The 13757-nt window shown below is 53.4% G+C and overlaps 1 protein-coding gene across 2 annotated transcripts in view; it reads right to left on the bottom strand.

The window, feature by feature from the left end:
- The window catches only part of CREB3L1 (cAMP responsive element binding protein 3 like 1), a 47041-nt gene extending 39124 nt beyond the window's left edge, over positions 1–7917 (bottom strand). Inside the window, exon 1 of one of the 2 annotated variants that reach the window (XM_055793401.1) lies at positions 7627–7917. In XM_055793401.1, the coding sequence (XP_055649376.1) occupies positions 7627–7734 (108 nt within the window). In that variant the 5' untranslated portion in view covers positions 7735–7917. The remainder of the gene's footprint in view (positions 1–7626) is intronic. The other variant, XM_055793396.1, reaches the window with a different exon arrangement.
- Between the last annotated feature and the right edge of the window lie 5840 nt (positions 7918–13757).

Genomic DNA, 13757 nt, shown 5'->3' with positions numbered 1-13757 from the left:
ACCCCAGCACTGGTTTATATTACACACTAGTTTCAGGGAGAATAGCCATGCACATTGCCTCCATCCTGCATGAGGAATTTCTGCAGTCTTAGAAAGTAAGAAGATAAAACAGGAAGAGAAAGGAAGGAGTGAAAAAGTGTGTGGATATCTGCAGTTCCAACCTTCATGAGACCTCATTCTGGCTGGACAATGTGTCAAGATCAGTGTCAAGCATCTATTGCTTGGACACTGACCAGACCAGAGCAGCTCCACGTGATTTCAAAGCCAGCCCTGGAGAGATTTAAGAAAGGAGGAGTGAAAGCAGAGGTGCAAAGAGAGAAGGTGGGTAAAGAAGTCAGAAAGGGGTGGGTGAGGGGAAGGTTGGGGTGTTCAGGAGACTACAGGAAAAGAAAACCTTAAATGATGTGACCCTACAGGAAAGTAGAAGCAAAAAAAAATTGTTTTATTGAGCAGCTGGGAATAAGTTAGAGAGATGTAAACACTGCACAGCAGATGTGGGGAGCAACCAGGCCGAAAGGCACAGCCTGCCTTTCAGCATGCTACCTGCAGTCCCCTGCTGCTCTGGCCATGCCCTCGGGTCTTCACAACCTTTCAGCTATTTCTGCTCTGAGGGATGATAACCCAAGAAAACAACTAACGACTCACAACACAACAAGTTGAGCTCCAAAGACAGGAAAGAGTAAGAAAAGGGCTCCACACAAACACTCACTCTGTCCTATTGCCAGCCTGAAATCAGGATCAGTGATTTCAGCCAGCGGATACCAAACTACACTAAAGTTGCACACACAGAAGTCACCTGCTGCAGTGGGACAGACACAGTGCCAGCATGGGGCTCAGCTGAGAAGCGTGGCTTTGGTTCCACCCTTGCTCTCACTTCTTATCTCCCATGTGGAGACATGAAGTGCCAGCAGTTCAGATGTGTAAAGGAGGATAAATACAGTCCCCAGCAGAAGGGTAGGACTGGTGGGATGTAGGAATCCCAGGACTGAGATTGGCCTGGAAGTGAGGACTCACACACTTGGCTCCTCTGACAGACACCTCTCCTGAAGAACAACAATGCTGGCCACCAGGTTGCATGTGAAGCATAGGTGACAGCACCTGACCTTGCAGCACAGACCTGGAATTTCCCTGGGAAATCTTCCAGCCAAACCAGGCCAAGAGACAGCTATTGGCCATTTCTTAGCTGAGCTGTAATGGTCAGCTTCATCCCTGGTGCCCTACATGCTCCTCTGTAACTCTGCAGCAAGAAAAGTCACCAGCTGGCTTTTGCAAACCATCTAGTTTCCTGCAGTGGACTGTCTACAACAGGACAAGGATTCACAGGCTTTCGTGGGTTGACTCATGCCTTGAAATGCACTGGTACAATATGCACTTCAGATCAAGCACAATCCTACCTGTGGCTATGGGAAGAGGACCTGCCATGTAGCCATCACAAAGGCGGCTTCAGAGAGTTAAGCATTTTCATTTGCTTCCTTTAACACTGAGAATACTTTAAATAATAAGTAAGTAATATACTACATGCTAATTAAATTCTACAGTCTAAAAACCTACAGGGAAGTGCTGAGAAAAAAAGGAGCAAGTGCAGGAGTAGACCTTTCCCAGAGGAAACACAGGAGTACACTGCAGAGGTGTCAGCCTGGCCCTATGTTGAATAGTGGGGCTGCACCTGTGGCTGTGAAATCCCTGCTTCTAAATTTCCCTTTAACGGGCTGCTTCAGAAAACACTCTTCTTTCCAAATTTCCCTCTCGACCAGAGGCAGCTATGTTCCAGGCTTCAGCGAGACCGGTGCAGCACCAGATGAGACCAGCACAGTGCCGAATGAGACTAGTGCAGCATGGGGTGGGACTGGTGCAGCACCAGATGGGCTCCTGAGCAGCAAAAGCCACTTTGCACCAATGAACCCAACACTTGTCTTGGGATTCAGAAGCCACTAGATGCCATGCTTAGGCACTTGCACTGGTACCAGGAGGAGGTCCAATGGGCCAGCCTCAGAGGCTTTCTATGGTCTCATCTATACAAATGAGACCTCAAGTCTCCTCCTCTCTGAAAGTGGTGCTGGCATGGAATGGCTGCCATATGCCAGAGGGGATGGGGATCACTTGGCAGACATGGCCTGAGCTGCACACAGCTCCAGCATCTCCCATCTGGTGCTGCTGACACCCTCCCTCAGTGAGAGCGGACTGTATGCACAGATGTGCTTCCACCTCCTGCCAAGCCCTCCCTTTGTTTACTCTGCAAGCACTTCACCAAAGTCCTTCCTGCTTCTCCCCACCAAGACGATGGCTCTGTCTCCACTGTTTAACCCTGTTGAGGATGCATGCCTTCCTCCTCCACTCCTGCTCTGAGTTGCAACCTCTCTCCTAGCTTTGGCCTACCAGTGCAGTCAAAGGGTTCTCCCACTTCAGCTGAGACAAGCCTTTAGGCCAGCAGATGCCCAGCAGATGCAGACAGTTGTCCAACAGATGAACATTTTTATTAGGAAGACTATCCCAAATGTTTATCAGTTTCTTGGCAGCTAGGAGGGACACACAAACGATCCCCAGTCTCTGTGGAGAAAGTATTGACCTAGAGTCTTCCAAAGGAAGTTCAAGTCTCTCCCTGTCTTTGTCACCAAAATGGAAATACGTTTCCTGGTGATGACCCTATGGTGATGATGCTGTAGGCTCAAAGACTCATGAACTTCTGTGTTCAGCTCTGGTTTCATCCTGCTGCTGGCACTTTTGCAGGTGTAAGTCCTGCTGTGAGACAGTAAGGAGCAGCATGGACATGAAGTGGAAGAACCACAAGGTGGATCCAAAGAGACTAATGAAATAGGAAAGTCTGTGAGCTGTTATTTTAGGATTGATTTCCATCAGGCCAGGTCTGATGGCCCCAGCAGGTCTCTCTGTATCTATGCTCCAGATCCCACAGGAATCTCTGACTGACAAGTTCCAAGCAAAATTTAAAGAAAAAAGTCTTGCCTTACCCAGTACTTGGCTGACTAATCAAGGATGTGTCACTGACCAAATTTTACTAGGCATGGGAACAGAGGCCCAAAATGCTGCATATGTCCCCATGAGGGACTACCATCAATCCCAGAGACCCAGCTCCCATTAGAGCAGCTGGAAGGAATGAGAAGTGGATGACCCGATCTGCCTGAGCAATTTGTCCTCACTGTGTAAGGAGATGGTGAGAGGGAGCTTACATAGCATGAAACTCAGACCAAAGGTCAGCCCAAGACCTAAGCACCACTAAAGTGCTATTTATGTCCCTGTAGTAGGCATAAGAGGAAAAGAAGTGTGTACAGGCTTCTTGCAAGAGCAGCGGTCATTCATGGTGAACAGTCCCTCTTTATCTTTAGGGGAGGCTCCCCTCACAAGTTGCACCAGCACTGCTCTCAGCCTGCTCACTACAAACAGTCCTGCCACTCTCCGCTTTTCTGCGGGCCGGGACAACATTAAAGGGAACAGCACACATTAAGCACAAAACCCAGTTTGCACTCAAGGAGTAACCCCCAGAGACAAGCGGTTCTCCCATTCTGCTGTCCCCTGGTAGGCTTCAGAAGATGCCGCTTGTCACGTTGGCTGGGCATATAGGATCACACAGTGCAAGGGCACGTCACCGTGCGCCCTGCAGAGGAGCTGGGTTAGCACCACCGAGACAGCCTGAATTGCTATTTTGCAACTTCTAACAGTGCAGACCTCGACTAGCATGTAGGGTATTTCTTTTTGCCTTGATGTCTCTCTTTCAGAAAGAGGTAAAGAATATGCTTTGAAACCCATAGAATCAAAAAAAGAGCTGTGTTTACATGAACATCCAAAGTCATCTTTGAAGGTATTTTTCATACTATAAAATACAGAAACATAAGGAAGAAACAAACCCACTGAGGTACTGGGTTAAAAAGAAACACATGACTTCTGGCTGGCTGGTTTATTCTGGCTTCATTCTGACATTGAAGTGTTACAAACCCAGTGAAGCACTGTGGTGAATCTGACTCAAAAAATAAGGCTTTTGAAGAGTTTCATGGCACTGATAAGAGCTGAGAGAGAAAGTAAGAGCTCCGTGAGCGCAGCTGTAATAGACCATAAGTGAACAGATGGGTGCTCACAGGAACGACCAGAAATGCTGGGCTGGGCAGGAGGCAGACAGGTGACACTGGTAAGCCGGCACTGTGTGAAGGATCGGCTTCATGTACGGTACGTCCTTCTGGCAGAAAAAGATGAGCAAAGCTGCCTAAGTTCAAGAGCAGTATGTGGACTCCTGAGCAAAACGAGACTGCTAATGCTGTTGATAATGTAGTCATCACACGTAAGTCTGGTTAGCACAAGCTAAGTGAAGTAAAAAGAAACATTTCTGTCCCTTGGAGATTTCCCCTCCAAGTACCAAGCAGACTCTGCTTTCCCTAAGATTTTCCAAAAAACCTGAAAACCCCATCATATAATGGCAGACTCATGCAAGTTGGGCAGGAGCTCAGGAGGTCTCCAGCCCAACCTCCTGCTGAGAGCAGGTCCAGCACTAAATACAGGTTGCTCAGGGCTTTGTCCGGATAGCTCCTGGAAACCTCCAGAGATGAAGCTTCCATGGTGTCTCCGTGCAGCCTCATCCACCACTAATTCTCCTCACAGTGAGAAGCTGTTTCTTTATACCCAGGCTAAACTTTCCCCGTTCCAATTTACGACCACTTATCCTCCTGCCAGGCAACTCTGGAAAGAGCCTGGCTCCATCTTCTCCATCCCTTCCCCACCAGCGCAGGCAGGCTTCTGCCAGGTCCTCCTGGAGCCACCTTGCCTCCAGCTGAGCCCACCCGGCTCCCTCGGCCTCCCCTCACAGAAGCTCTCCAGCCCCCAGCTATCTTGGTGACCATCCTCTGGCCATGCTCAGATTTATCAACGTCTTTCTGGTGCCAGGCAGTCCAAAACTGGACACGGTATTTCAGACACAGTTTTATGATTGTCAGGAAAAGGGGTATAATCACTGCCCTCCAACCATCTGCCACCGCCCGCCTGTTGCTGACTGCTAGCTGCCTTTGCTGCCGGGGCCCAGCACTGCTCCATGGCCTGTGGTGGGTCACTCCATCTGTCCCAGGGGCAAGAATCCGTTTGTCCTTGCTGAATTTCATGGGGTTTCTGTCAGCCTGTTGCTCCAGCCTGGCTAGGTTCATCTGAGTGGCAGTCCCCAGACTTACTCAAATCGTTTGGGTTTTCTTTTTTCCTGTTTCACGCACACAGACCTTTTTGAGGCTGCAGCTACACACATGCCTTCATTATTTCTTTGTCGCAACTTCAGATGAACAATATGGAGAACCATTTTTTAAAGATCAAGATGACTCATTAGAAGCCAAGGTTCAGGAAAGGAGAGTAGTTTAGAGACGCATAATTCTTGCCCCAAAGGAGCACAGCCTCTGCAATAAGGTTCATCCATCTTTTCTTTCCACTTCCTTTCCAAACGGAGGAAATCTTCCTCAGAAAAAGTTCCATACTGGCATTTTATGGCCAAAATTCCTGGCCTGCACTAAGAAAAATGCTTGCTGAACAATATCTGGATAAGTTTGCCCATCTTTGAAGCAAAGGCACTGGCAACTTTGTGAGCTATTGTGCACGGTGATGCTTTGCACAGTTCTATGTAAAAAGAACTTCTCAACACATCTCAAGATCCCGGGAGATTTGCTGGATTTAGTAAGAAAATGTGAGTGTGCTCCTTCCCCCATGTTGTCATGCAGAGTGAGAACAAAGAGGGTGATGTATTATGTTCTGGCACTTGTATCACCAACAGATTTGGTGGGCGAGAAGTGGCTACAGAATCTCTTGTGTTTATCATCTGCAGGAAGAAAAGGTATTGGCTTGACTCTCACACTCCAGCAGAAGTTTGTGGTGCTGGCAGTTGGGAAAAAAATCCACACACACAAAAATATCCTTTCTACTTGTAAGCTGAGCACAACGAAGCTTGAGTCACTGCAACCTAGTTAACGTGATGTAAGGGTAGGCTCCTTGCAGAAGCAGCTCTCCAAGCAGAAAGGCCGTTTAAGCAAGGCAGGACAGAGCCAGCCTGCACATGGCCACCACACACTTTAAACACACTGTCCTGGCAGGTGGCACCAGATGGCACTCTTACACAAAAGCTTCTTTTTCACAGGGTCTGCTTGCAGGCAGAAGTTGTATTTAAGTTATAAAAAGGCACCACCTCTATTGGTTAGAGGTTCCGTGACTTCTGACCGCAGCCTGCATTGCACCTAGGCGAAAGGGCTGCTGCCAGTACATCCTATTTTCACTTCGCTCAGGGAATTAATGCTCCTGGCATAAAGCACTTCATATCAGCATAGCTTCATCCACATTGGATGTATATAGAACTAGGGAAAAGCACGCGACTCCTAACAACAGGTCTCTCAGATGTGAGCAAACGTCCTCGCAGTGCGAGCGAGCGCTCAGTCTCGGGGTGACGGGCCATGCGAAGGGCTGCCTGAGCGCAGCGGGACGAGCTGCCTCCTGCAGAGCCCGGCTGGAGTCAGCCCTTGAGGCACCCTGGTATCCTGGAAATCGGGAGCTGGTGAGGTTTCTGAGAGATGGGGCTGCCGGCATGATGTCTTTCCCAGACCTGGAGTGCCTCCACACACCAAGTGGGGTGCCTTCACGTCTATGCAGATTCCGCATCTCTACTGCCTCCTCCACAAGGGAGGCAGCGCAGAAGGGTTTGGAGACCTTTCGCGTAGCAAAACAGAAGCGGATCCATCAGGTGTTTAATGGCTACAGCCCTCCCCTCCCTGTCCCCTGCTCTGCGTTGTGCTGCTGGCATCTCCCCTGCTCTCGTTGCAAGGGGACCTCTCAGGGACACTCAGGGCTGCCCCGGGAACGCGGGAGGTGCCAGCGTTGTGACAGGGGGTAACAAGGTGCAGCTGGAGCCCCTCTGTCCGGGGCAGGCTCCCTGTCCGGGGCTGCGGCTGCTCAGAGGCCGGCGGAGCCCCGGGTGCCGGCAGTGCCCCGCTGCCCAGCGCGGGATGATGCCCCCAGCCCAAACCCCTCCTGCTCCAGGGCCGGGTTCTCCCTGGCAGAGAGGCCGCAGGGTCCGCCGCACAACCGCCCCCGGACAGCCGGGGCAGGACCAGGAGCCGGGCGCCTGCCGCGGGCCAGCGCTGGAGCGGGGACTCGGCTCCTGGGAGAGGCTGAGCGGCTTCCCTGGGGGCGAACCATGTCCCTTTGGTTTCTTGGGACTGGCAACGCATTTCCCTCCGCAGTCACTCTTCCCCTTCACCCTTCTCTCCAAAGCCAATCAGCCCGGCCTCAAGGCCGAGCGGGAGATGCTTCGCCTCCCAAACGACACTCCGAGGAAAAGTTGCACGGGGAGGGGAGCGGGGGCGCCGAGCCCGAGGGTCTCCCGGGGGCACCCGGCGGTCGGAGCGGGGCCACGGGCAGCTCGCACGCCCCCCGCCCGGGACCGCCCGCTTCTCCCCCAGCCATCACCCCACCAAAAAAGCGCGTTTTAAGACCCCCCCCGCCGTTGCCCGGCGCGGTGTCCCCGGGGCGCAGCGGAGGGGGGCAGCACCCCCGGCAGGACCCCGGGGCGCAGCAGCGAGCCCCGCCGGCGCGTCCCGGCCCCGCTGCCGGGGGAGCGGGGCAGGGAGAGGCGGGGGGCTGCCGCCGGCCGTCCCTTACCACATTGCTGAGGAAATCCGCCTCGCTGAAGTCGCCGAGGTCGAGGAAGCCGGTGCCGGCGGCGGGGAAGAGCCGCTCGGCGGGGAAGGGCTCCAGGATACTGTCCATGGTGCCCGCGGCGCGGGGGCTCGGCGGCCGCCCCCCGCTCCGCCGGCCCGGCTCACTGCGGCGGCACGCGCCCGCCCGCCCCCCGGCGGCGGCGGCCCATGGGGCGGCGGGGGAGCCCGGCTGCCGGGTGCCCGCTCGGGGCGGCTGTCAGTGCCCCGCTGCCGAGGGGCCGGCCGGGTGGCCCCGCCGCCGGCCCCGACACGCCCCCGGCCGCGCACCGGCCGCCGGCGGGGCGGGACTTGCCGCGCCCGCCACCCCCTTAAGGCAGCGCGGCCGCGGCGGGACCGCGCACCGGCGGGGAGGCTGCGCCGGGTCCCGCCGCTGCTCCGGGGCTGCCCCTTCCCCGGGTCCTTTGCGCTCCCCTGGGGCTCCCCCGCGCCGACCTCCCCGCCGGCTCTCAGGCGCTCTCCCTCGGTCTCTCTCCGGGTCTCCCCCTGCCGGGTCTGCTGCGCTCCCCCCCCCGCCGCCGGGGCTCCTGCGCTCCCCGCCCGGGGCTCCCCCCAGGGCTCCTGCGCTCCACACCCGGGGCTCCCCACGGAGCTCCTGCACTCCCCCCCCGCCCCGGTCTCCCCCAAGTCTCCCCCCGGGGCTCCTGCACTCCCTCCAGCGCTGCGGAGGGGGCTCGGGGGTGGTGCTGGTTCCCCCCCAGCGGGATCTCAGCTGGGTGAGCTGCACAAAGCTGCCGGCAGCACGGCTGGGCCGGTGGCCCCCCTGCATCCCCGGAAAGGGGGCGGGGGGGCAGTGCCCGAGGGGAGCTGCCGGTGGGGAAAGCCCCGCGCCCCCGCTCCCCGCCGCGGGCATGCAGGCAGGCCTGGCTGCAGCAGCCCATGTGGCTGCTCCATAATTAAAGAGTTGGACACCATTAAAGAGCTTCAGGAAGATTATATGGCTTCAGATAAATGGGATTATGGATCCCCGTCTTCTCTGATCCTTACTCCAACCAACACTCAGGAAAACCACTTATAATAATCTTGTTGAAGAAGCCCTGATGTTTTATTAATCTGTCCCCGCTTTCATGGCTCCACAGAGAACGGACCGGAGTCCTGGCTGCCAGGAGGGTCTGTCATGGTCACAGGCACACAGAGAGAAAAATAAAACCCAAAGACAGCGGTGCGTTTCTCCTGGCAGAAACCTGGCTGCAGGTTGCCAGCCGTGAGGGTCCTGGTGGCGAAACGCTGAGTTGAGGCTGGCTGGAGCCTGTGTTTGAACCAAACACTGGGCTTCCATCCCTCCCTCCCTCCTGGCTCTCGCTCTGCTCCCCCCGGGTCTCAGGACTTAACTGCACAACCCAAGGTGGTCCTTGGCTACTTGTTGCACAAGCAGCCGCGTGCTGCCTCCTGCACACAAAAGCCTTTATACCCGCACGCACAATGGGCTCTTTCAGTTACATTTACTTTTACTTTACGTTTCAGTCAAGTGTAAAGAGCCTTTGGGTAAAAGGTCAGAGACATAAATTCAGCCAGGACAGAGCTGTGCTGAGAAAATGCTGTTCCTCCTCCTTTAATGATAAAGAAACCTCTTTGGCAGTGTGGGTGCCAGTGGGTTTAAAGGGGGACACACACAGCGAAACCTTTGCCACTGCATGATGGGGAGAAGAAATATGTCCAGCCCCTTCAGCAAGAAGCAAACCTTCATCTGCAAGCAAGGGGAAAGACGTCTTTCCTTAACGCCCCAGCCAGCAGGGTCCTCAGCTGCGAGGGCTGGGAGGACCGAGCCCTTCGATAGCAGCAGGGTGATGGACACCCGGCCCAGGGTCACGGAGCATGGGCAGAGCTGCAGCAGGGGCAGCATCACCTGCTGCAACCACATGCGGGTATCGCTTCCCTGACTACAATGAAACCAAGTGAAACCAAGAGTTCCTGGTTCAGTGCCTCACGCAAGTTAACACAAGGAATCATCTTCTCAGGCCACATGCTGCACTCATCCTCAGCGCCAGGCCAAGGAAGCTCAGGTGGTGTCAGCTCCAGCGACTGTTTGCGCAGCATGGGTGGCAGTGTCATCAGAAGAGGTCAAGCAAAGCAAACCTTCAAATTTGTCTGCGCTCTGAAGGAAAAATGCTTTGGCACATTCAGATAGGGATTGTGAAGTCCATTTGGAAGATTAAAACATCTTGGAAAAAATGAAATTGCCTGCTCTGAGACCCTGTTTCTATTTAATACTTTTAGTACTGAGCAGAACTGCCCGGACACAGCTCCCTTGTCTATCGCTGCTCACCTCTGCAGGCAAGGAAGGATTAGAACACGCCCTCCTCCTCAGTATTGCGCTGCAAAGCTGCTCTGTCCCATCTTGGAGAGCTCTGATGGGACCCCCATCCCCAGAACTTGTGTAGAGCTTAGAAACGGACATTTTGCCCACATCAGGCACGAGTGCAGTCCATTAAAGGCGACGCAAGTGTTACCTCTGCATTCAGAGAGTGTCACTGCTGACCATCTGCAGCCAAAAAGGAGAGGTATTTCTGCAGGCGAGCAGTTTTGTGCTCCAAAAGAGACCTGGGGACAGGGAAAGTGTTGATGGTGTGAGGGAAGTTAATTGCAGTTCAGAAAGTCTTGGACATGCTGCTGCAGCTGGCAGGGAGTGCCCACAGTGGGGGGATAGGACAGGCTGAGCGGCACGGCTGCAGCAGAGACCTGGCAACTATGGTATTTTTCCTGAAAAAAACATTTTTCTCTCTTCTTTTTAAGAAAAAATCTTGAAAAGAAAAAAATTACAGTTTTTTTACGTTAGAAACACTTGAGCATCACATGGCTGTGAAAAAGGCAAATGCCATGCTGGGATATAGATGTAGGAATCCTCCTGGGAAACCTTTACGACATGAAGTTCCCCTTCTGCTCTGCAGAGGACCAGCGCAGGACATGGCGTCAGCTCAAACACCATGCCTACCCCGTCACCCCTCGAGCAAGGCAGGGACTCACTGGGCTGGGTCCAGAGGAGGGCAGAGGGAGCAGCTGGAGAAAAAGTGAACCCTGAAAAGGGACCGAGGGAACTGGGCTTCTTGGGTCTAAAGAGATGACTCACGCCAACAGCCTAGGCACTCAAAGAGCTGCAGGCACAAATTGCTCTTCTGTTGCCACACTGGAGGGGACAAGCAGTAAGAGACGAGCGCCTGGGAAGCGGCAATGTCACCCTCACCGGAGCATCTTTAAAAAAATTGGGAAAAAAATTTCTTTTAAAAAATAAATCTTTAAAAGTTCTGCAGCCATCTCTTGGGACATAGCTATGGCAGATCAGGAGGTGACCGTGGGGCAGGGGCTGAATCACATGATCGCTCAAATTCAGCCCTATTTTCTCTGATTTTATATTTAGATTTATTTTCAATCTGATCACAGCAGGAGACTGAAACAGCAACCATGTTTAGATTGCACAAGTCTCAAACTGAGAGCAGATAAGCTATCCCGGCCTCGCAACGTTTGATACTGCAAATGCACATATACAACCAAGCTCATTTTATCAGTGCTGAAAAGTGAATCAGCAGCCCAGTTCTCATAAGAAGGGGCTCCTGCTCTCCTGTGCTCCATCCTGCCTTGCCTTCCCGACACTGCCTGCGTTTATACCCACGGAGGGAGAACCGCAAGCCTCTCATCATACCATTTTCCATTTTCTTTGCCTTCACCCTGCACTGTTGTGACCAACACATGCAAGACAAGGGAAGCAGCCCCTGGCCTTGGACATGCCGACAGCAATCCAGGCCGTTTTGCAGGCTGCAAAGCTGAGGCTTTCTGTTCCCCCACCCCAGACCAAGCCAGGAGGTTTCACAAACTCATCGAGGATGAGTGTTTCTTGAGGAATGTGGGGCGAGTTGCCTATGTCAGTGACTTTTGTTTGGCTGCGTGCAGGCCCCGTTGTTACAGGAGAGGTCGCCTGCCTGGGGTTCACCCTGATCTGCAGCCTGGAGAGCGGTACGGGAAGGACTCACGCTGTCAGCGCTGCTTGCTTTGGGGGTCAGGCTGCCTCCAAGGCTGCCACCACAGCAGAGCTTTTACTTCGAGTCTGGTGAAAGATACCATTTGTCCTGTTTATTTTTCCAGCTTTGGCGTTCATAGGGATGGAATAGCTGGTTTCTGCCACAAGCCATCTTCCTAGCCACAAAGGCTTTCTGGAGCCGTGCAGGCTCCACGCTTTGGCTCTTCAGTAGCTCTTTATAGCAGCCTTGCCTTTATTTCTCTCCATTTTTTCTCTGGATTCAAATTACCTCTCACTATGTTGTTTGGGGGTGGTTTTGCTCACCATTTTGTGCAACACAGACAGAGGGAGCAACTGCTGCGTTGTAGGTCCCCTCTGCTCCTGAAGTCCCACTGAGAACAAGGTGAGGATGGAAACGGGACTTTCAACCCGTCAAAGAAGAGGCACTGCAGTCCCCTGACAGCCCCGTAAGAGACAGGCCATGTGTGATGGCACGAGTAGTTGCATATCCAACCCTCAGGCTGTGATTTCTTCCTTTAGGTTTTGTGGGAACAATTCAAAACCCATGAAAAAGTCAAGACAGGAAAGGAGGAATCCAGCAGAACGTTCTCTAGCAAAAGGTAACTTTCGAGGAAGGACTCGCAGGCTCTGAAGCCTTTCTCTGCCCTCTGCTCCGCCTCATCTGGGAAATCCGGCTCCCTTTGATTTCCTTCCAGATGCTGGTTTAAACTCTCTTTCACACACGTCTCCCTCCAGCCAGCTTCAGCTGCTTTGCAGTTCCTCCTTTCTCCTGGGTGCTGCCTCCCAGCCAGGTGCCCAGCGCACCTGCTCCCACCACCAGCGAGCAGCAGCAGGGCAGGGAGGGCAGCCAGCGAGGAGATCACACCTAGCCCAGCTCCCTGCTAAAGCCGGGGGTGGGGGGGCACCTGTAAAACCAGAGCGTTCATAAATCCGCTGCCCCAGCTGAAGGAGGACACGAGTTGTGTTCTGCAGGTTGCTTCGCGTGCAGCTACACAGAACTGGTGCTGCATCAAGTTAAACGCCTGCTTGCAAGCAGACATGTTTCGTCGGTAACCAGCGAGCCCAGCTAGGTGTGAGCCATGCCGGAGCACTCAGGCGAGGTGCAGGCACACACACCTGTGCGTGTGCTGAGGGAACGTACACTGCGACTTGTGCTTCTTTCCTCCCTCTTGTAGAGGGGAAAGTGAAGAGCGTATTAATTGCATGTTTGCATATGGCAAGGATCCATGAATGCTGTGGTTTCAGTGAGCACCCTAATGCTATGTGGGGAATGAAAGGGAAGCCGCAAAGCTCAGCGCTGCAATTATTATTCTTTCTGGGGTGAACTTAAGGCCCTTGGATAGATTTAAATTGGCCTTGCAAACAGGAGTGAGTGACAGGCAGGGAAGCAGGGAATGCAAGACCTGGGGAAAGGAAAGCCTTGAATAGAAGACACCAGACCCTAGGAACATCCCTCCACGGAACTCCTTCAGCCTCCTGGGGATGCAGTTGAGCTGCCTGCAGCAGGATTAGGTATGTCAGAAAACAAAGCCTCCAAACTGTAAATGGGCACTACAACACAAGCTGAGAACTGAAAACTCACCACTTTGAAGGTAACTGATAAAGGAGGAGAAATCTCTTTGTACCTCCTTCACTTCTTCATGGCGGGCTAAGAATGTTGCCTTGCCTTGTCACACACAGTCTGCCCTCTCTGCTCTACACCTCAGAAAGAGCAGAGGCTCCCTGCACCCCCCCAACCCCCATCCCCCTTTTTTTGTTTTTCTGGCAATCTCCCTGGAGAACCAGACAACTTTCAGGGTGACTAATAATGAAGAGTAACTTCAGTATGAGGGCATCTCCTTCCAGCAGTCTGCTGCTAGCATTTGAAGATGCTGTGAATAACTCTCCTTTGGGAAACCTGGAAAAATGGGAAGCTGCAGGACAGCAGGGGAGGGTGGCTGCCTCAGCTTCCCATGCTTTAATTTTTATTTACCCTACCAGGCTTCTAGACTGCACGGTTGCACAGCCAGCTTGCAAAAGGGACCCAGGCAGCCTTCGTAGGGTTGCACACAACCTGCAGAGCCATTCTGAGGGGGTTGTACTGCCTCATTTCTCTTAACTGT

The sequence above is a fragment of the Falco peregrinus genome, chromosome 1 (assembly GCF_023634155.1).
Source record: "Falco peregrinus isolate bFalPer1 chromosome 1, bFalPer1.pri, whole genome shotgun sequence".
Taxonomy (NCBI): Eukaryota; Metazoa; Chordata; class Aves; order Falconiformes; family Falconidae; genus Falco; species Falco peregrinus.
This window is presented reverse-complemented; position numbering and strand designations above follow the sequence as displayed.